Source organism: Malaya genurostris, chromosome 2, assembly GCF_030247185.1.
Source record: "Malaya genurostris strain Urasoe2022 chromosome 2, Malgen_1.1, whole genome shotgun sequence".
Taxonomy (NCBI): domain Eukaryota; kingdom Metazoa; phylum Arthropoda; class Insecta; order Diptera; family Culicidae; genus Malaya; species Malaya genurostris.
In genome coordinates, this window is record NC_080571.1 from 61,927,996 (window position 1) to 61,950,726 (window position 22,731).

The window sequence follows — 22,731 nt, forward strand, 5'->3', positions numbered from 1 at the left end:
GGTGATGATCATACCAAAATGCAGTGGCGTCTCGTCCTCATGTGCACCTCGTGCACTGCACAACTGGTCGAATAGGCTCTGTGAGAACTTGTATGCACACATTCAGGAGAGGCTTCAGTGGCTTATGCTTATGGCAGTTGAAAACAAATTGCTGTCTCAGTTGCAACACCGAACCGGTTCTTAAAATGTGAACCAAATACAACATTATGATTCAAGAAATTATTCTGGTCTTAAGTACTATTAAGAAATACCCTGTATAATTGTTAAATTAAAAAAAAATCAAACGGTTAGTTATTTACATCTACAGATTTTTGGAATTCCACGACATGATATCAGGTAGTCACGATGTTTCGCTATAATTTTTTGACCATTGATTCCGTTTAAAAAATAAACCGATCAAATGTTCTCTTTGACAACTAATGGTTTTACGAGCACAGCAATTGCATCTTCTCTAGAACATAAGTATGTAGCACATATTTCAAATCTGGACTGAAAGCCAACGACAATAAACCTGGAAGTCAAATTAAACAAAAACAGACAATGTGGTAGAAATGGTGATCCAAATAGTCAATTCACCAGCTTTAATGAACATCTACCGTCACTAACATGCAGTACACTACTGCAACGGTAAGATTTCAACCGAAGAGTTTGTGTGAAAACACAAACTGCCAGAGTACACAATCTGTGAAATCATTGAAAATGCGCTACTCCAACTAAAGCTAGCAATTACTTGGCTAATGCATTTTTTGTTCCTCTCTGTGTGAAAGTACCTTTCGCTACGACGACGACATCCGAACAGGATTTATACACAAAAAGCACAAAAACTACGTAGCAAATCTTTGCACCAACATCTCTGAAGGTCGATTTTGAATGACCAACTTAAAATAAGGACACACCGCAGACGAGTCGGACTAGACTGGAGCTAAGCTTACGACGGTTTTACCACCCCTGGTCGGGTCGAATCACAGTGAATATGTGCGCAGAGAGAAAATAAGTTTTGTGTGTCTAAGCGAAACACACCAGCGTTTGCTGGAGCTGAAGGTGAAGAACCATCCAGGAAAAAAAAGAGACCAGATCTGGGTTGGTATGAGGGACTGTTACATAAATATGCGAAATTTGAACAAATAAAAAATGGTTATGTTTCATTAAGATTGTGCGAAGAACGACCTAACATTCACGTATTTTTTTTTCTTTTGTTTGTTTCTCAGGTACAAGTGCACACCACCTTCCCAGAGCTAAAGGAGCGCAAAAATTTCCATTTTCCAAAACCTTTCCCATTCACCTTTTGGTTAATCTTAGAACGGTATGAGTGATGATGGTGGTTTGTGTTATAGGGGTCGTTATGTTTAGAGGGTTCCCACATGCTGGTTGGCTACACGGAGGCCCTGGTGAAAGCAAACGCGGAGTTAGAATTGATTTGAATGAATTTTTAGCAGAACGAGGAACGGAAAAAGTAACCAAAAAAAATAAATGGTAATTTTGAATATATCACAAACCTTAAATTTTGCACCGGAACTGCAGCTGAACCCTGTATCGGCGGAGGCACACTGTATGGAAACATTTTTGCGGCAGCGACAGGACTTTCAAACAGCATTTTTTCTTGTTTAGCTACTGTGGAGTTATTTTGTTCTAAGGATTTTTGATGATTTTATTTATTTGTTTTTGATTGGTGAAATATCTATGTACTGGTTGCCAGGTTTTTCCACTACTGTATGGTTGGTATTCACACTACTCGCAGTTCGCAAACACTACATAAAACACTAAACGATCTCTTGGTAGTATATGTTTACTCGCTAGTTAGGTTCTGCTGTATCGGTATTCTAGATGGTAGTAGAAAGAAAGAAAGAAAAATAAAACGTAACTAGAAAACAACCTCTATGATTAATTTTGATTTTGCAAGTACGAATTATTTGCTATGGAGGATAGCTATTAGTAGTTCTGAAAGAGACGGATAATTACTTATGATTATAAACACACTAATACTAAAACATATACACTAACATCGGTTGATATAAACATTTGCTAGAGAGTATCAAAACGGAGTAGTCATTGGATAACGGTGTTTCAACACAAAAGGTGGCTTAACAATGAATTTTTTTTTTCAAACTAAGGGTGGTTGTCAATACACAGCCGTACACAATACCAACAATGCAATCTACGGAAGCACTAATAAACGACGCGTTAGATTACTTTAATTACACGAAACAAGGTAAAATTAGTAAAATCATAGCAGGTTCAAACTAAGTTTATCCGGGTAAGCCGTCATCGTGAATTTGGAGAGTTAACTCTAACTAGAACTAAAATACATATATTTCAATTTTAGGAACCGCTTACATTGTTGTTTTCTCTCCAATTCGATCGAAGCCGGTCCCATACTAGGCCCTCAGGTTTTGCAAAATCCTACACTCACACACATGTCGATATCCAACGCCAACCACGGGTAACATTTTTCCAGCAAATGATCTCTCCCATGTATGCGTGCTGTGTCCAGAATGTGTACAGAGCACAAGTGGTTCGGTTGGGCAGTAATATAAGGAACAAATCTTAATGTAATCTGACCTGGCTTGGGTCGAAACAGGCAAACGAGAGAGAGAGAGAGAGAGAGAGAGAGACAAAAAAATATCCGATGAAAACAAAAGGCGTATTGAAATTTTCTTCCCACTGTTTTGAATTAATGCATTAACGATTCGTCTTTGAAGCGGTACGGTGTAGTAGTCGTTCGTTCTTGTTTCGTCAGACGAGCTGCTGTTTCTTGCTAATTTAGATTTTAGATTGAATCTGATCGAAGAACCGGGCCTAGCTGCTGCTGCGGCTGCTGCTGCTCTCGGCTATCGACTGTAGCAACCGTAGAGGTTAATCGTACAGAGCACAGCTGGCGCCACGGTGTTCGCCACTTCGATCTCAACTAAAACCACACCAGATACCTATTAATTAACGTCTCTTTGCTTCTAGGTGGTTACGGAATTGCACACACCGAAAAAACCACAATCGAAACCCCCCTGGCGTTCCCCGGTCCACTATTCGATCACCGCCCCCAAACCCCGCAAGCACAGTAATCCGCAGCGATTTGATTGAGCTGAAAAGAGCTCGAATGTTGAACGTGAAAATATCGCTGGATATCGTAGCAGAACCCAACGTCACTTTTAATTACGTTGGATTTCGCTCGACTATTTTCTGCTGGCTTCACAACGAGAGTTTCAAATATCGGAAGAGTTAAGTCACGAATGGTGTTTGGTTAGCTTCATTGTTCTGCATGAAATGTAACTTCTTTTTTTTCTGGAGCAGCAAGGTGGTTTCGGTTGCTAGTAAGAAACGGTACCTATTTAAATTGAATAAATAATGGAAGATTATATCGATTTCCAGCGGATATCATGTACAATGAAAATAATAATCCTAAAGTTTAGAAACCGAACATAAAAAATCAATTTCAACAATAAATCAATTAATTGAATGGAATATATCTACAGTTTTTGAGTGAGTTCCTATCACATGCCTTTCCGTGAATTCATGGTAAAATTCGGTTATATCTACCGAGTGCCATCGTTTTCTACGTTAGTAATACATCGAGAGGGAGCAAATGGGTTTGCGTTCTATAGACCATCTATTGCGAATGTAATCATTATGGTTAGTTATTGGTGGAATATACTGCTTTCAAGCAGTAAACATTAATACAATTCTTTGTTGTCCCTTACAAAAAATCCAAGTGTTTAAAAACTTTCTATGGAACAGAATAACTCTAGTATTCAAGAACGATGGCGAAGTATTTTTACTATGGGGTGCCTTTTAAAAATTTACCGTCTGAGAGAGTGATAAGTTTTTGATCGTGAGTATCTCTTGTTGTATCTAACTTATTAACATAACTTTTGCTACATGCCATCAGTACTATGATCATCAATTTACGATAACATTTTCGGTTGTATGACATAATCATGAATAGTTGAAAATTGAAGTTTTTTTTTAAATCGAGTATCGAAGAAGAAAACTCAATACGCCTTTCTCGTATCTGTGTAGATATAAAAGGTTGATATACAGGATACGCCATGTAACTTTTTTTTAAAACATGCAATGAAACACAAACGGTTCATCCGATTTCAAAATTTATTTTTTTCATATTAAAGTACAATCCTTCCGGTTAATTGTGGAATATAATTTCATTCAAATGGCTGCCTCGGCTGGTCTTGCAGTACGCAATACGGTCGGTCCCGTTTTTTAGTACATTTTCGATTGTATGCAGCTTTATTTCAGCTATGGCTGCACGAATGTTGTGCTTCAAGACTCGAATTGTCTCTGGCTTGTCCACATAACACTTATCTTTGACAGCCCCCCAAAGATAATAGTCTAACGGCGTCAAATGACAGCTCCGAGGCGGCCAAACGACATCCGAATTTCGACTGATAATTCGAAGACTGTGTGCAGAAGATCGATCGTAGCGTTTGCAGTGTGGCACGGAGCGCCGTCTTGTTGGAACCAAATGGTGTCCAAGTCTTCCTCTTCAAGCAACGGGAAAAACCAATCGCGAATCATGGCGCGGTAGCGCTTGCCATTGACCATTTTCGAAGAAAAAAGGCCCAATGATGCCGCCAGACCAAAGTCCGCACCAAACCGTCACGCCCTGAGGATGCATCGGCTTCTCCATGATAACGTGCGGGTTTTCCGTCCCCCAGATGCGACAATTTTGCTTATTAACATGACCGCCGAGATGAAAATGTGCCTCATCTGAGAAGATTTTTTTTTTTGGCAAAAATCGGCGTCTTCTTCAAGCTGTTCGCAAGCCCCCCAGCACTATTTTCACGCGTTCCACAAGCTATACACAACCATTTTCGTTCAGCGGAAGGATAAACTAAGTTTCTGTCAAATCAGAAGTGACATTAAAGTTACCAATGTCGAAATAACCGCTAGTTCAAAAAAAAGGTTAGATGGCGGCTTCTGTATTTGCAGTTGCAGCTCGCAGTTGACTGAGCAGGAAGTGAAGCAAGTGCATCATTCCGGTTGGTTCAGGTCCAGAGCTCAGTTCCAGTTCCAGTATCAAGAATTCAGTTCAATATTGAATCAATTGCGGGGCGTTCGCAGAGTCAATTTCTCTTGAAAGAAGATCGATTGCGTCATCCAGCTGCTGGTCGTTTGCATTGAAGCAAAATACAACGAAAAGTGAACAATGACGGAGAACATTATACAAAATCAGCCCTTTTTATGACTCCAAATGTTATCTAAAGAACTATTAGACCGGCGAACGACCGCAACTTGGTTAAAGCCGGGTATAAATAAACGATATAAAAAAAACTATTAGAATTACCTATCCGTTAGCGTAACCATATGCAAATCGGAAGTGAATACAATTATTAGGTTAATTTAATATTGGGCGCCTATTCAAAATTTATCACATAGTTATAAGTTTTCGATCGCGAATATCTCAATATAATTTTCAGTAGTACGACCCGACCACAAATAACTCGAAAATAACAAAAATTCTAATTTATTTGATAAGTAAAGAAGATAAAAATTTTATGCTACATTCATTGCTTAGTTGACTCGTTCAGCTCAGACCAGAATCCATGTCCTGAGTTCAATTCTACAGTTCAGTTCTAAAATGTTGTTTTAGAATCCAAGACCAGATTTTTTTCTGGTTTCCCAAATCCAGCTCTGAAATTTAATACCTCGTCCAAAATCCAGAGACAGAATCGAGTTCCAGAACTCTGGAACTGAAATCGCTTTTCAGAACTTGATTCTAAGCCAGGGTTTTGACTCTATATCTAGGAAATTTTTCTGAATTCGGTTCCAAAATTCCTAACCGGAATTTAGATTTAGAATTTTGAAACTGAGTTCTGAACCTGAAGTTGAGGTACCTCAGACGAAAATTCAGGACCGGAATTTCGATCCAAAATTCAGTAGTAATTCCAGAATTCAGTTCTTGAATGTACTCCGGAATCCAGGTTAATAATTCAGTTCCAGAATGGTGATCTAGAGTTCGGTTCCAAAATTCAGTTTCACAATTCTATAAATTTAACTGAACTCAGGATTCTGAGAATTTTTTAACTAAATTCCGTTTGAGTTTCGGAACTAAATTCTAGATCCGAATTTGGAAACTAAATCCTGTACCGGAATTCTGCTGCAGACCAGCAGCCTGATCTAGAGTTCGATGTTCAGTTCCGAACCAAAATCCTTGTCTTGAATTCAGTTCCAGAACACAGGTTCATTGATCAGCTCAACAATCCGTATCTAGAATTCAGTTCTAGAATTCTGTTTCAGAGCTCAGTACGGAGAAAAATGCGTTTTTTCGGTTATGTCACTTATACCAACATATCTTCGGGACTGGAAGTGAAAACTACTTGATCTTCGAACATGATTCACAACCCAACAGTAGCTTTCAAACGAGCTTTAGCTTGTAGAAATCGGCTCGGTCATCTCCGTAAAAATTGTTCGGAGAAAAAAATGCGTTTTGTCGTTTCGCCCCGACCTGGAAGGATTCTTAGTGTCAGTAGGATCCATAGTACTATCCATGCAATGATTCTGTACACTAAGACTTATACAAATATATCTTCGGAATTAGAAGTGACTGTCACTTGCTCTTCGAGCTTGATGTACAACACAAAAGTAGCTTTCAAGTGAGCACCGGGTTGTTAAAATCGGTTCAACTATCTCCAAGAAAATTGTTGCGGAGAAAATCTTTAAAAAGGTGCACACACAGACATTTTTCGATCTCGTCGAGCTGAGTCAGTTCAGTGCATAGGATGCTGGTCTTACAAGCCAGTATCGTATGTTCGAGTCCCGAACTGGATGGATTCTTAGTATCAGTAGGATCGTTATACCAGCCATGCAATGATTTTGTACACTAAAAATTGGCTGCGAGGTCGATTGAAAAACAGAACGGCCAAATTCCACAAAAGGAATGTACTGCCAGGACTTTGCTTTTTTACTGAGTCGAATGATGTACGAGGTCTGTTCAAAAAGTTCCCGGAATTTTTTAATTGCGCGCGTCTGGAGAGTCCGGTGGTCAAATTTTTTTTATTGTGTTTGTACATATGTCTCTAATGTATGGTGAAATTTTCAGCTGTATTCATTGTTTACATTCTGTCTTGTAGCGGCTGGTGTAGACGTGTTTTTTTGAGCTCGGCGATTTTTGTTAGTTTAAACAATGGAAAAATTTGAAAAATTTGTATTAAATTTTGCGTGAAAATGAAATAAAGTGTAACCAAGTGTGCGAAATGTTACAGAGAGCCTACGGTGAGTCTGCTATGAAAAAAACAAGTGTTTACGAGTGGTATAAGCGTTTCCAAGATGGCCGCAAAGACGTTGAAGACGACGAACGCTCCGGTCGACCCAGCACGTCAATAATCGATGAAAATGTGGGAAAAGTGGAAAAAATGATTATGGATGATCGCCGCATCACTATTAGAGAGTGTTGTATACAAGAATTTAGTACAACAGGGTAACTTTTACCCTAAAAAGTAGTTAATCTGAATTAAGTCTGTTTTGCAGAATTCTAAATAAATGATCAGCGTGCAGAGAAGACCGTTCTCTTTCTGACAGCTGACTGTGAACGATTTAAATCTAGTGTTGTTTATTAAGAAGAATACCCTTACGCTCTATTTCGTCAAAGTTTTATGAGTTCTCGGATATATTTCGGAGTGGACCTGTTTCGGATAGTTCTGGAGTCTATTTAGCTCAGTAGTGGATACTTTAACTGGCGACGAGGAAAACGACGGCGACGGCAAGGTGGCCGCTATTTGATCCCGGCAGATTGCACCCGAAGGAAAAGGATTTCACGGTTCGGACTTTTATCTGATGCAGTAAGGAAATCTTTAAAAATTAAGAAACCATCTGGATTGATAAAACTGTAAGTTAACGGGAAGTAGAGCGAAAGAAATTGTGTTAAATTTTCATACCGACGCCAAGAAATTTATAAAAAGCCATTTTGTTTTTTAGCATAGCGTCAATTTTTTTTCTCAGGTGAGGATAAATTGCAGCAGTGGTGCCAGATTTTCTTCGACGATATTTTAATGAAAAATTAAATTAAACTTTATTTCGTGTTATTCATTATTCGTTTTGCTTTGGTTTTATAGTGAGATAAATCTATCCGAGGCAAAATTCTTATATTATTTTTGATCTTTTATTAGGTCGCTGTCTCATAAGGAGTTTCTATCTGGACGTTTCCGGCTAATTTGTTGGACGAAGACGCAGCGATAATTTCGTTTAATTTGACGGGAAATCCATAGGATCGATTACACGTAAGCGTTAATTATTGCGGTGAGTGAAATTTTATACTTTTTTTGGTATTTTATAAATAATTGGCGAATATCCCTAACGTTTGTTAGGATCCTCAGAGTGAAATTTTGAATAGTTTTAATATTCAAATGGCGCCCACAGTTGCAGCCACGATTGAACCATTCTGGAACGGCACGTCCTTCGGAGATTGGGCTACACGATTGAAATATTTTTTCATCGTGAATAAAATTGAAGATTATAACGACAAACGGGCCTACTTCATAACTATGGGTGGTCCAGTAATATTTTCTCAATTAAAATTACTTTTTCCGACTGGCAATTTTGAAAATGTTCCCTATGAAGAGCTAATTAGCAAACTGAAAGCTCGTTTGGATAGAACCGAATCGGATTTAATCCAACGACTTCGTTTTAATACTCGTGTCCAACAACCCGACGAAACCTTACAAGATTTTGCTTTGTCTTTAAGGTTACAAGCCGAATTTTGTAATTATGGTGATTATAAAGACCAGGCCATTCTGGATAGGATGGTTGCCGGGGTAAAAGATATTGAGTTGAAAAAAAAAGTTGTTGAGCGAAAATAAATTGAATCTTGCTACGGCAGAAAAAATTTTGGAAACCTGGGAGATGGCAAGTGCGAACTCCAAACCTATAACTGAGAAAGAAGACGAAGCTTTCGCTTTGAAATTTGTTCCTGCTATGGGCAGAGGGAAAATTTTACAAAATCTTGCTGATGTTTATAAAAATAACAGTGGTAAATTTGAAGATAAAACACGTATCCCAGTGAAAGACAGGCTCGGTTATAAGAATTTGACCGATCGACGATTCAAAAAAGTGCAATTTGAGAACGCTAGAGATTATAAGGGACAGAAGCCTGCCGAGTGGAGGAATGATTTTAGGAGACAACCAGTGTTGGATCGACGTGTTTGCAATTTTTGTGGAATACAAGGACATGTAGCAAGGAAATGTTACAAACGACGGATTCAAAAACAGCGTGAGGTCAATCTGGTGGATGTTCCTGGTAGCAGCAAGGACAGTGTGTCTGATCTTCTTAATCGTCTGAATACTAAAGATTCTGATGACGACGGCGATTCTGATTCAGGTGAATTGTGTTGTATGCATGTTTCCTCTATAAATAAAATTAATAGCCCTTGTTTAATTAATGTTAAAATTGACAGGAAAGAGATTCAAATGGAGGTAGATTGCGGAGCTTCTGTATCAGTGATAAGCAAAGCTCAATATTTTTCGCATTTTACAAAAACCTTGAGTAAGTCTTCGACAAAACTTATTGTAGTGAATGGGACTGAATTGCAATTAATAGGGGAGGTGGTAGTCAAAGTGGAGTTTAGGAATGTAAAAGCGAATCTGAAATTGTTGATTATAAACTGCAAAAACAATTTCTATCCGCTTTTTGGAAGAACTTGGTTAGACGTTTTCATTCCTAACTGGAGGGATTTTTTTGCGGAAAATATTTAAGTGAATAATATTGGAAGAAAAAACTTCTTGGTAGAAGAAATAAAACAAAAATTTGGAAGTCTTTTTGTAAAAGATTTCACTTCTCCTATTAGCGGTTATGAGGCAGAACTTGTTCTCAAAACAGGCTGTCCCATATTTAAAAAAGCATACGAAGTACCTTATAGATTGAAAGAAAAAGTAATAAGTTATCTGGAAAAATTAGAAAAAGAAAAAGTTATTACGCCAATACAATACAGTGAGTGGGCTTCTCCTGTGGTGGCGGTTATAAAGAAAAATAATGACATCAGGTTAGTAATTGATTGCAAGGTGTCAATAAATAAGCTGTTAATCCCAAACACTTATCCATTACCTTTAGTCCAAGATTTATTCGCAAATCTCTCTAGATGCAAAATATTTTGTACCTTGGATTTGGAAGGCGCGTATACTCAACTTTCCTTATCTTACCGTTCCAGAAAATTCATGGTAATTAATACTATTAAAGGATTGTATACATACAATCGACTTCCACAAGGGGCTTCCACCAGTGCATCCATTTTTCAACAAGTCATGGATCAAGTACTGAAAGATTTACCTGGTGTCGTCTGTTATTTGGATGATGTTCTTATTGCAGGAAAAGACATTGAGGATTGTAAAAAGAGATTGTTTGAGGTTCTGAACAGATTATCGGATGCAAACATTAAAGTAAACTTTGAAAAATGCAAATTTTTTGTTACTGAACTTAATTATTTAGGGCATATTATAGGGGAAAAAGGTCTTTCGCCGTGCCAAAGTAAAATTGAAACTATTCAGAAAGCAAAAACCCCTACCAATGTTACCGAGCTAAAATCTTTTCTAGGACTACTTAACTATTATCACAAATTTGTACCTCAATTGTCTTCAAAACTATACCATCTATACAACTTGTTGAAGTCTGGCGTTAAGTTAATTGGGATGAAAAATGTGAAGATGCTTTTCAGACAGGGAAGAAATCATTAATTTCGAGTGGATTTCTTGAACTTTACGACCCAAACAAACCTTTAGTTGTAATGTCTGATGCATCAGGATATGGTTTGGGAGGAGTAATCGCTCATTTGATATAAGGAGTAGAAAAACCAATCAGCTTTACATCTTTTTCTCTTAATAAAGCACAGCAAAAGTATCCTATTCTCCATCTTGAGGCTCTTGCTCTGGTATGCACTATAAAGAAGTTCCACAAATATTTGTTTGGAAAGAAATTTTTAGTATACACAGACCACAAACCTTTAGTTGCTATTTTTGGCAAATCCGGAAAACATTCCATTTACGTTACAAGAATTCAACGATACATTTTAGAACTTTCTTTTTACGATTTTGAAATAAACTATAGACCATCCTCTAAAATCAGTAATGCGGATTTCTGTTCTAGGTTTCCGCTAAAAGATACTGTTGCCAAAGAGTACGATGTAATACATAGTTTAAATTTTAGCAATGATTTCCCGATGGATTTCAAACTTTTTGCTAGAGAAACAAAATCAGACAAATTTTTACAACAAATTATGAAGTTTGTACAGCTTGGTTGGCCAGACAAAGTAGACAAACACTTTGCCAATGTTTTTTCTAACAAGCATGATTTAGAAATTATTGATGAATGCTTATTGTTCCAAGACAGAGTTATAGTACCGCAATCTTTGCAAAGTGGGATTCTCAAACTTTTACACACCAACCATGGTGGAGTTGTAAAAATGAAGCAAATGGCAAGACGTTTCGTTTATTGGTACGGGATAAATAAAGCAATTGAAAGATTTGTTGCTAACTGTGAAAGTTGCAACAGTATGATGATTACACCAAAACCCAAAACTACTTCTAAATGGAAGGAAACTACTAGACCTTTTAGCAGGGTGCATTTAGATTTTTTCCATTTTGAGCATCGCACTTTTCTGCTTATAGTAGATAGTTTTTCTAAATGGGTGGAACTGGAATGGATGAAATATGGCACAGATTGCAAGAAAGTTTTAAGATGTTTAGTTGCTTTTATGGCAAGATTTGGTTTACCGGATGTTTTAGTTACGGACGGTGGCCCTCCTTTCAATTCATTTGCATTCAAAAATTTCTTAGAAAAACAAGGAATAAAAGTCTTAAAAACTCCGCCTTACAACCCGGCTAGCAATGGCCAGGCGGAGAGATTAGTGAAAACAGTAAAAGATGTTTTAAAAAAATACTTATTAGACCCAGATATAGCAGTATTGCATTTGGAGGACCAGATAAATTTGTTTCTGTTAAATTTCAGAAATTGTATGACGAAGGATGGTAAATTTCCATCTGAAAAAATCTTCGTTTATCGACCTAAGATGTTGATTGACTTAATCAACCCCAAAAACAAATACCAAAATAATCTATCTTCTCCTGAAATCCCGCAACATGATGATTTAACGCAATTAGGCCCAGCAAGTTCTGTAACGCCTTTAGATGATCTGAACGCGGGAGATGAATTATGGTACAAGAATAATCATTCACACAATCAAGCAAGATGGGTCCGGGCAACATTTCTAAAAAGGTTTTCAATTAATACTTTCCAGGTTCAAATTGGAAACGCGCAAATTCTCGCCCATCGTACTCAACTTAGAGTTTCGAAAGATCCGGACTCGGTGGTTCGGCCAAACGCGCTGATAACTGTCAGACCACGAAGAAGATTGGAGGGACAACATGAAACGACATTGCAAGATGAAGAAGAAGAAGAGAAACGACAGGAGCCAAACTATGAACAAACCAACCGAATTCCGCGGCTTGGTTGGCCGGTGGACAGAAAATCTATTGATGATGAAGTTTGTTTTCGTGGATTCCCAGAAGAAAACTTAGATACGAATTCTAAGACTAGGAAACGCAAAGCTACAAAGGATGCTATCGAAGCACCCCTCAGAAGATCTAAAAGACGTCGGAAAAATTTAAGTTTTGATGATTATGTATTGAATAAATGATAATTTTGTCGATTTGTTGTCGAAGAATTTTATGAAATAATGTAAAATAATTTTTATGAATTCTCGAATTAGGTTAATTCTCTTCCTAAATGGGAAGGACTTGTTGTATACAAGAATTTAGTACAACAGGGTAACTTTTACCCTAAAAAGTAGTTAATCTGAATTAAGTCTGTTTTGCAGAATTCTAAATAAATGATCAGCGTGCAGAGAAGACCGTTCTCTTTCTGACAGCTGACTGTGAACGATTTAAATCTAGTGTTGTTTATTAAGAAGAATACCCTTACGCTCTATTTCGTCAAAGTTTTATGAGTTCTCGGATATATTTCGGAGTGGACCTGTTTCGGATAGTTCTGGAGTCTATTTAGCTCAGTAGTGGATACTTTAGAGAGTTGCTGATGAAGTTGGCATATCAGTTGGCTCATGCCGTCATATTTTTTCAAATGTTTTGGGCATGAAACGAGTGGCAGCAAAATTCGTTCCAAAACTGCTGAGTTTTAATCAAAAAAACAAACGCATTACCATTGCTCAGGAGCTGATAAACGACGTCAACGACGATCCAAATTTACTTGAAAGGGTCATAACTGGTGATGAAACATGGGTGTACGGTTATGATGTCGAAACAAAAGCACAATCGTCCACGTGGAAGTACCCAACGTCACCAAGACAAAAATCGCCGAGCTCAAAAAAACACGTCTACACCAGCTGCTACAAGACAGAATGTAAACAATGAATACAGCTGAAAATTTCACCATACATTAGGGACATATGTACCAACACAATAAAAAAAATTTTGACCAACGGACTCTCCAGACGCGCGCAATTAAAAAATTCCGGGAACTTTTTGAACAGACCTCGTATAACACTAGAGATCTCCAAAGCTCCGATCAAAAGTCGCAATTCTCCAGCAATTATGTTACCTTTCTATAGAGAAAGGCAATGGTTTGGTTCGAGATTAGTACGGACAAAAAAATTTTATTTCTTATCGAGTTCGGGTTAGGAAATAAAATTATTTTCGAATTCCAATCAGGTTTGTGAAGATTTTTCATTTTCAATCAGGTAAAGTTCCGGTTTAAGAATTTTCTTTCCGACCATCTCTAATACTCAGCCAGTGTGTGTCCATCGATGGAAATAAGTAAAAATCAGAAGGCGCCAGATCTAGTGAATATGGCGGGTGTAGTAGAAATCGCTCCTTTGAAAATTTTGGAACAATTCCGGTGAATCTCTCAACGGGTGAGCACATTGTATCGTGTTAGTGCGGTGAAAATTCGAGTATTTCGCGAGAAAGAAAGAGTTTTTATCCATACTTTTTCGCTTGTAGTCCAGTGAAAAGGAAGTCATATCAAATGAGGTGTAAATACGGCTTACTTTATTGTGGGGCACCTTTTCATAATTTACCCTCTGAGAAAGTGATGATGGTGAATACCTCTTGTTGTATCTAACGTATCAACAAAAATTTTACTACATGCCATCGGAAATATGATCATTAATTTAAGATAACATTTTCAGTTGAATGACATAATCACAAATAATTTCAAAATTATCCACTCATGACGCCTTTCTCATACCGAGCCTGCGTTTACTACTGGGTAGGTATAAAAGGTTAACGCTTGATATATTTCGTTTATTCTATCCTTCGCCATTGACTGAACAGGAAGTAAAGCATCATTCCGATTGATTCGAAGCTCAGTTCCAGTTCCGGTATCAAAAATTCAGTTCAGTATTGAATCAAACTGCACTGTGAGTAGTTCTGCTACGAGACGTTCGCAATGCGAGATTCGCTTCAAACAAGAGCGATTGTGTCATTCTGCTTACGGTTGGCCGTTTGCATTGAAGAAAATACAACGAAAAGTGGATAACGATGGCGAACATTATACAAAACCAGCCCTCCTAAATGTTCTAAATGTTTTCTATAGAAAATCATCAGTTTAGTGCAAATCTAGAATAATTAGATTAGCTTCGTGCCTTTTTCTCAGGGTGAAATTCTCACCAAACGAGTGCAACTAAAGCCAACATTTGAGTGCTTCGCGTTCGAGAAAAATGCTACGAACAGTGTTTAATATCGTAGAGAATTCCACAATTTGACCCTTCTGAAAGGCAGAAATGAATTCCGTACAGCATTTCGAAAGTTTCTTTGGTTGAAATTTGAAAATCCGAACTGACATAATCAACACAAAAATTCAGCATATTGATATTTTGCGAGCTGCTAGGAAATTTGTGAACAAGCTGCAAATATGAAATCATTGTATTGAATCAATCCTCACAGGAAGCAGTTCTTCTGTGGGACGTTTACAGTGCGAGTTTCGTTTCAAACAAGGGTGATTGCGTCATCCACCTGCTGTTCGTTTGCATAGGAGCAAAATACAACGCAAAATGAACAACGATGGCGAACATTCTACAAAATCAGCCCTTCTAAGGGCTCTGAATGTAATTCAAAGAACTATTAGAATTACTTATCTGTTGAAAGATGTAAATCGGAAGTGAAAATAATCACTAAATAGTGTAAATATTGAACATTTATAGTCTGATAGATTCTAACTAGAAAATTTTCAGATCCACCGTTATTTTATTATATTTCAAACAAAATTTCAGAACCACCGTTATTATAAAGAACTATACAGATTGTTTCGTAATATTTAATTGTGTGTCCGAATGGTTGATGTTACTAATCTGTACTTGATAGGTAGGTAAGAAAAAGGTAGGGAAAAGGTTGCTCAATTCACACAATCGATCAACTAACTGATATTCGGAAGTGTGAAGGAAGCGTGCCAGTTTTATTCGTATTCACGTCATCCAGTTATGTCTCTGACATAACCCACCCACCTTTCCTTCAAAAACGATTCGGTCTTGCACTCGATGTTGATAGTTGTCATAGATTTTTCACGTTTCGGATTCTCAAATATATCCATTATTTTTCAGGATCGAAAATTTTCACCCTTTGACCGCCGGCACCCCTTACCCATATCTGGTTTAGCTCAGATTTTGCATATGGACTTTTCTTGAGGTGCTTAAACTTTTAAGCACTAATGCTTAACGAAATTAGAAATGAACCCAAAACACTGGAACCCTAATATCCATGTTTCGTGCCAGTTACAAAAACACAAAAAAAAAACTTTCTTCCAACTGTCGTTTGATCACTTTGCGAGGAACTCATTTGCTAATCTTTTAAATTTTTCCCATGGCTCTCTGGCGATCGAAAATTCGAATTTTTATATAAAAATCGAGAAAAATTTCAGGGAGTAAAAAGAAACAGTTAAAGATAGATTTGGCATCATTCATTTAATTTATTTCGCCTTTATACAAGAATGCGCGAACCCATTGGCTATAATATCAGCCATAAGGTTCTGCATGATATCAGAGTCGACGGGTTTTTTGCATATTAACCCATGTGTTTTGGTTTTAGAAGATACTCCTTCACTGTGGTCCAGTTACACAATACCGGAATATTTGGGGAGTTCAGATATTTCGGTACGAAATCGATATCATTCGCCTTATACCACTGTAACCCGTCCTACGTCTAGTGGCATGATTCCAAATTCGGCCAAAAGATTGTCGGATTGTCGTGAGCCTTCAGAAGAAGGAGAAACCGCTTTTCGAAACACTCCAAATATAGCATTTTTTTACAACTTAAGAACCTTCAATACATTTAATTGTACGAAAAACCAAATCGTTAAATCAGATTTACTATCGTATTCCTCTTTATAATTCTAAGCCCGATGCAATCTTCAGTTAACCGATTATAGAACTTTATCAGTAAACTTGAAATGAAGGATTTTTGATTATCAATAGAGTAGAAAATACCCGAAAATGTTAGTTCAAGGAAACTTGAACGAATTCATGCACTCAAACTTATAACCCTCATGAAAACCGCTTCGGTAGGATGGGACTGGAACGAGTCTGAGCATACGCGATGCGGAAAGTCGTCCAACATTAGCATGATCCGGAAAATGGAATGCAGGTCTTTTTTCTTAAAGCAAACAGACCTGGAGGCCGTGTGCCATCCGGCGTATGAGATTCATCCGATTCTTGTTTCTATATTGTACACTGAATGATAAGAGAGGCAGAATATGAAACATGCTGCTTCGATCCTATGGGATATGTGTCTTATTTACAGCGACTTATTGATACAATTTATGGCATAACAACGCAAGAAAAATACTCGGAATCGATATCAATTTACATCATTCGCACTGAGAAGAAAATTATGACACAATTTTTCCACTCGTCGCAATAATGTGACAATTAGAGATAAAATTTTGAAACAGAGAAAGGTTTCTGTGAAATTTACTATGCGAGAAAGTGATAAGTTTTTGACCGCAAGTACTTCGAGTTGTACTAAATGTAACAAAATCCTTTTTTCTCCATGCGATCGGGAATATGATCAGCAAATTTGGATAAAATTTCCAACAGTATAAGATAGTAACTGATGAGTAACTGAGAAATTAATTTTTCTGCATTTTTCAGCTGTTTCTTTTCATCAAAGGAAAATACGCTCGAATCTATGCAACGACGATTGCGGATTATTAGTCCATCTGATTTCTGCGCCAAGCGCATCAAATCAAAGGTAATTTTTAACACAAATATTCGGTTAGCTTGTAATTTGTACAGTTCTTTATAATGAAATTATGGTGGTTCTCAGAAGATTGAAGAGTGACAAATTAGCATTAGCATTAGCATTAGCATTAGAGACCGCCCGTGTGTTGCTACTCCGTTATTGATCTGGACCAATTGAGATTGCAAAATGATTTTTTGAAGTAACATGTTTGGGAATAACACATTGTTTCACACTGTGCAAACTGTATTGAACCATGCATGCTGATCAATACCGACGCCGGCCACGTCCGAATGCAGATCTACTTGGGAGGGAAAGGATTGTTAGTTCGATGCATGTTGCTACTAAGAACCGAGGAATCCTCTGCATTCCCACATGCATCACAGGAGAGGATACTTTGTTAGTAAATGTTTTAATAATGTTATCATGTGTTTATTGCTCTGGGTAGCCGGCTACCAAGAATGTTTTAAAGTATTATCGTTTTATGTGTTACTTTGTGCTGGCAATATAATGCACGAAACAGTCAATCTGCGAAATTGACAAAACTCCGGACAGCCGGCTGTCGAGTATGCAGTCACTCGTTTATGCATCTACCTTTCGCGTTTTTTTTAGTCATGCAAAAAAACACATTCGGATTGATAAAAAAAAAAGGTATCTTCTCACTGCTAGGTGGATTAAGCACGTTTTTATAAATGAAACTACGTGATACAAAATAAACGAGCGAATAGGATTTAGACAAAAAGGTTGATTAATTGCATTGAAATATTCTAAACAGTTATTATAAAATCATTTTAAATCACCAAACAAAGGTCAACAGATTTCACACGCGTCTTGATTCTTTATTATTTCCGCTCTATTATTTTAATTATTTATTAAAATTATTAATTGGTTATATTAGTTGATCTGGGCAGCCGGCTACCGAGAAAAATATTAATTTACTGTTTGAAATATTAATATCAAGTGTTTTTTACTATGTATTCAATATACCGATACATGTCATCTCTGTTATTAACTTTGTAATATAAACGGATTTGCGCAATGGTTGATTTTTATCATTCATTTTATAATCCTGAAAGACAATCAATAACATGGAAGAAGAAATCATTCCTAATAAAACTTTTCTACGAAGCTAGACGGAAATTGATAGGTTGAATAAAGAGATGATTTAGTAAAATAGAGTAATCAGAAGTAAAACATTGAAAATATCTGATAACTGAAAGGAAAAAGAAACTCCTGCAATTCTCGCCTTTTACGACATGGAAGCAGGAACCCAGTGGATCTATTCTTGGTTCATTTTTTTCCGCCGGATTCCACACGGCATCTAGGCTGGTACAGTCCGGAGAGAGCTAATAGGTACTATCAATCTCCTAGTGGACCCCAGCCCCTTGATTGAAGAGTGACAAATTGAATTCACAAAAAGTACAATTAAAGAAGTGCTGAGAAAAGTATGTGAAAATTTTCTAATTAGAATATATCAGACTGTAAAACTTCACTATTTACACTATTTACTGATTATCTTCACTTCCGAATTGTATATTTGAACAGATAAGTCATTCAAATAGTTTAAAGCCCTTAGAAGGGCTGATTTTGTAGAATGTTCATCATCTTGTTTGAACCAAAACTTGCACTGCGAACGTCCCACAGCAGAACTGCTTCCTGATACTGATGAAATTTTTGTAAAGAGATTTCCTTTTACGTGATTCCATTTGCAGCTTTTTCACAAAAGGGCGATCCTAACAGCTCGCAAAATATCAATATGCTGAAATTTTCTGTTGGTTATTTAATTTGGATTTTCATATTTCAACGAAAGAATCTATCAAAATGCTGTACGGGATTCATTTCTGGCTTTCAGAAGGGCCAAACTGTGAAATTCTCTACGATATTAAACACTGTTCGGAGTATTTTTCTCGAACGCGAAGCAGCCAAATGCTAGCTTTATTTGCACTCGTTTGGTGCGAATTTCGCACTGCGAAAAGTACACTAAGCTAATCTAACTATTCTAGATTTGCGCTAAACTGATGATTTTTACCTCCGATTTGAAAAGAAGTAATCTTTATAGTTCTTCAGATGACATTTAGAGAAGGGTTGATTTTGTTTAATGTTCGTTGTATTTTCTCCAATGAAAACAGTAAGCAGAATGACACTATCGCTCTTCTGTTTTTACGTTTCGAGTTTTAGAGTATCTATAGTACATATCTGTCTTTTGGGAATTTCAATTTTTATGTGTTCTAGAAAGTGGATTCTGGATGTTTCGCTGCATTAGAACGCATACTCTAGAAAATACCCTTAAAACTTAACTTTTTCTTAGCGAAGCGACTGATTTGAACAATTCCATGATTACACTGATTGAGCTTGAAAAAAAGAAATCGACCGAAACGGTTCACGGGAGTCTAACCCGAATTTTTCACAAGAATCTAAGGTTGAGAAAATCGTTTTAATCTGAGATATCGATGTGAGATTTTGAACTGCTAATTCCGGTGTTCCGGGACCCAAAACTAAAGATTCCGATCCGAAGTGTGGTTGAGTGGTCATCAACTAATAACACCTGAGAACTAGGAAAATTTAACATTTGTAAAAATTGGAAATGTGAAAATGAACGGTATATTTTTTGTTTTTATTGCACATTTCACCCTGTTGTTCCGAAATAGAAGATTCGGATCTAGATGAAATTTAAAAAAAAAACATGGAATCGGTTTAGCCATCACTTTTTATGATTCAAAAAGTGTAGTAAAATTTGTTCTTCGAATGTGATTTGTAAGGCGAGAAAGGCGAAAATTACAGAAAAAAGTAAACTGAGATATCGAAGGCAGATCGAGAATTGAATTAAAGGAACTATTCGGTTTCGAAAAAAAAATTTTTTAGCCTATTGCTCGAACAAGAATGTCACTGAGTGGTACAAAAATCGATGAACTTTTCACAGTGCAAAATAAAGCAAAAACACTTATGCAGTTCAAAGCAACAATTATCAATGTAATTGAAGACTCATCCTTTTCATATTCAAACGAAATCGAGGTAACCTTGAGGCAGAAAAAGTTTTCACAATCCACATGTAGCACACTAAAATTGCTGATAAGAACCGTACAACTTTCTTGCTGCTGTGAATCTTTGTTTGAAATGTTGTCCAGTATAGTGTTATGCAAGTCGGGCCCATCGGAATTAATCCGTAACGAGAACCGCCTAGCTTGGAACAAAAACAAACATTTCCATTCATTTTCCGCTCTCGTTCCATGTTTCGCTCTCACTCGCATTCGTGAGCCCGCACTATTCTCATCGCCACCGCGGGATTCGCGTCTTTATAGACGGAAGAAAAAAAAAAACAGAGACGCACGTTTGCATGTATGGGTTTTGTATTTTTTCCTATGGAATATGTCGCACATCTGGCTTTCATGATGAGCGCCAGCATAAGATTAATCCGCTCCCTCCAGCTGACGTTACTGTGTATTGGTGTTCTACAGCGAATAACAATCGCACTTTCGTCTGCGAATGTCAGTGTTGCCAGATTGCGTTGTCCAGCTGAATCTATCTATAATCGAACGTTAAAATCCAGGATTCAAGAGTGATTTACTTTTTGTTCCCAAAGTAAATCTTAGCGGACGAACAATCTTACATAAGTGAATATTAAAGAAAATCGAGCAAATATGAACCAAATTCCCCCCTCGGCCAGAGTAGCCCATAAAGGGAAAAAAATCGAGCAAATATGAACCAAATCAAGGGGCGTATTCAATATTGTATACTCACAAAATTGAATGAAATGCACTCTTACGAATTAGGATTTAATTTACTGCGCATACTACGTACAATTCACTTCTTTCACCAAGAATGTCAATGTGAAAACGGAAATTGGTATTTATTCGATTTGGCTGCAAATTAAATGTACATCTGTTAAGTGATCTAACCCGTGAAGCCTGAGAATGAAATTTAGCTAAAATCCTCATTTAGTATCGATTGAAAAATTACACAATCCATATTTGATCAAAGTGTCGTCCGGACTTCATTCGAACTTCCTATCAAATCCGTTTATTCTTCCTGCACAAAACATAGCTAATATACATCACACCAGCGATGGATTACGTTAATAATGGTTAATAATGCTCTTGGTAATTGTTTGACAGTACCAACGTTTCGTCGATTTCTTAAGCCGAGAATTGTTGGCGAACTGCCCGCCTAAATAGAGTAACTAAACGGTGTGATAAATAACTTCTCAAGTAACCGACAAAAATATTCTGACACCGTGTGTGATTTAATACCGCTGAATCTATTTTTAATTTTTATTTTTGCTAACATCATTGAGAAAACGAACTCAATTATCGCAGAGGTAAAGTAATTGACGTCCTCGGCAGCACTGTTATGTGGCAGTTACAACATTGAGCCAGCCAGCAGGCCAGAGAATATAGTAGGTGACGACCACCGTTTGGGGAAAAAATTGCGAGAAACAGGAAAAACTACCAACCAGTTATGTATCATAGAAACGAAAGCGGATTCTGATTGGGAATGAAAAAATCAATTCGACATGCATTTCAATTCAGAAATCATGTTATCTTGTTTCATGACTACTCTCGTTTTCATAGATCTTTTCGCATAAGGGCTCGTCAAATACCTAATCTAATGAACTTATTATTACACATGATTAAAGGTGAAAATTAAAAATAACGAACCAATTCCAGCGAGACAATTAATCCGAAACGTTGATCCTCGGGTTAGCTCTTGAGCTTGCTTACGACTTTTGGCGTTTATTCTGTTGAACTGTGCGGCAACCGAGTAATACAAAAAAAACAACTCTTTTTAGAGAATCTAATGCTTCACAAATGAGCGTAATAACACTGAGTTTTTTTTTATTTAATTTTTTCACACAAGTCCAATTCGCACAGGATACGGAAACAGGGGATCTTGAAAACTCCTTCGCACTTTTCCCAATGGTCTCCACGCTCCACGAATCCACTTCCTAATGTTCTTTTGTATTCGATCCTTGACGCCGCGTGTGTATATTCTAACAAACTGCACAACAAAGTATAAAAGGGAAAAACAGGCTCTTGTGTATAGGAGATATGCACACAATACAAGAATGAAATGTAGAAGAAACGGTGACGGCGGACGACGACGGCGACAACGAACAACGGAAAAAACACATTCGATCTTCTCGAGTGGACGCGACGTTCTGATCTAGCGAGACGGAAAAGCCAAAGTACACACCGAACAGCGGAAAAGCATCGCACACACAGCATAAACATAAACGCTACACGGAAACAATATTATAACTACGAGAGGTAACGGCAAAGCAAGTATGCACCAAAGATCTGTTCAATTTTTGTCTGACTAAATGAATATACTATGCTTTTAGCAAATCTAGTAAAACATGTAAAAAAACAAACGTGTTCTAAAATAAATGATCAGTATAACTTTTGATCGAAAATAAACGTCCTTATGGTATTCTAAAACCATGGACACCTCCACCCTGTAATTACATTTAACTTGGGACGTAATGGTTGCTGGAGAATTCTGTTCTCTCGGCTCTCCTTTCTTGTTTCATTCTTGTATTTTATATCCCATGCTTAT

General features: G+C 37.2%; 2 protein-coding genes across 6 annotated transcripts in view; one reads left to right on the forward strand and one right to left on the reverse strand.

Annotated features, from left to right (window-relative positions):
* LOC131428031 (RNA-binding protein Musashi homolog Rbp6) overlaps positions 1-22,350 on the reverse strand; it is a 119,285-nt gene extending 96,935 nt beyond the window's left edge. For 2 of the 4 annotated variants that reach the window (XM_058591669.1, XM_058591668.1), the window contains exons 1-2: positions 21,834-22,349; positions 1,497-1,820 (exon numbers count right to left, since the gene is read on the reverse strand). In XM_058591669.1, the coding sequence (XP_058447652.1) occupies positions 1,497-1,594 (98 nt within the window). In that variant the 5' untranslated portion in view covers positions 1,595-1,820; positions 21,834-22,349. Of the gene's footprint in view, positions 1-1,496; positions 1,821-2,334; positions 2,564-21,833 lie in introns of all 4 variants that reach the window. The other 2 variants (XM_058591667.1, XM_058591666.1) reach the window with 2 other exon arrangements.
* LOC131428034 (uncharacterized) lies at positions 7,889-12,880 on the forward strand. 2 transcript variants are annotated; one of them, XR_009229333.1, is made up of 2 exons: positions 7,889-8,244; positions 12,231-12,880. XR_009229333.1 is itself a non-coding variant. In XM_058591671.1 (2 exons), the coding sequence occupies exons 1-2, from the start codon at positions 8,848-8,850 to the stop codon at positions 12,275-12,277; spliced, it is 522 nt and encodes a 173-aa protein (XP_058447654.1). In that variant the 5' UTR covers positions 8,527-8,847; the 3' UTR covers positions 12,278-12,880. The 2 variants fall into 2 exon arrangements, 1 of the variants encoding a protein (XP_058447654.1); XM_058591671.1 differs by lacking the exon at positions 7,889-8,244 and adding an exon at positions 8,527-9,322.
* Positions 22,351-22,731: the final 381 nt, after the last annotated feature.

Coding starts and splice junctions, on each gene's coding strand:
- LOC131428034 (XM_058591671.1), top strand. CDS start 8,848: ATGGCAAGTGCGAACTCCAAACCTATAACTGAGAAAGAAGACGAAGCT. Junction 9,323..12,230: donor CGACGGCGATTCTGATTCAG/GTGAATTGTGTT, acceptor AATACTTTCCAG/GTTCAAATTGGAAACGCGCA.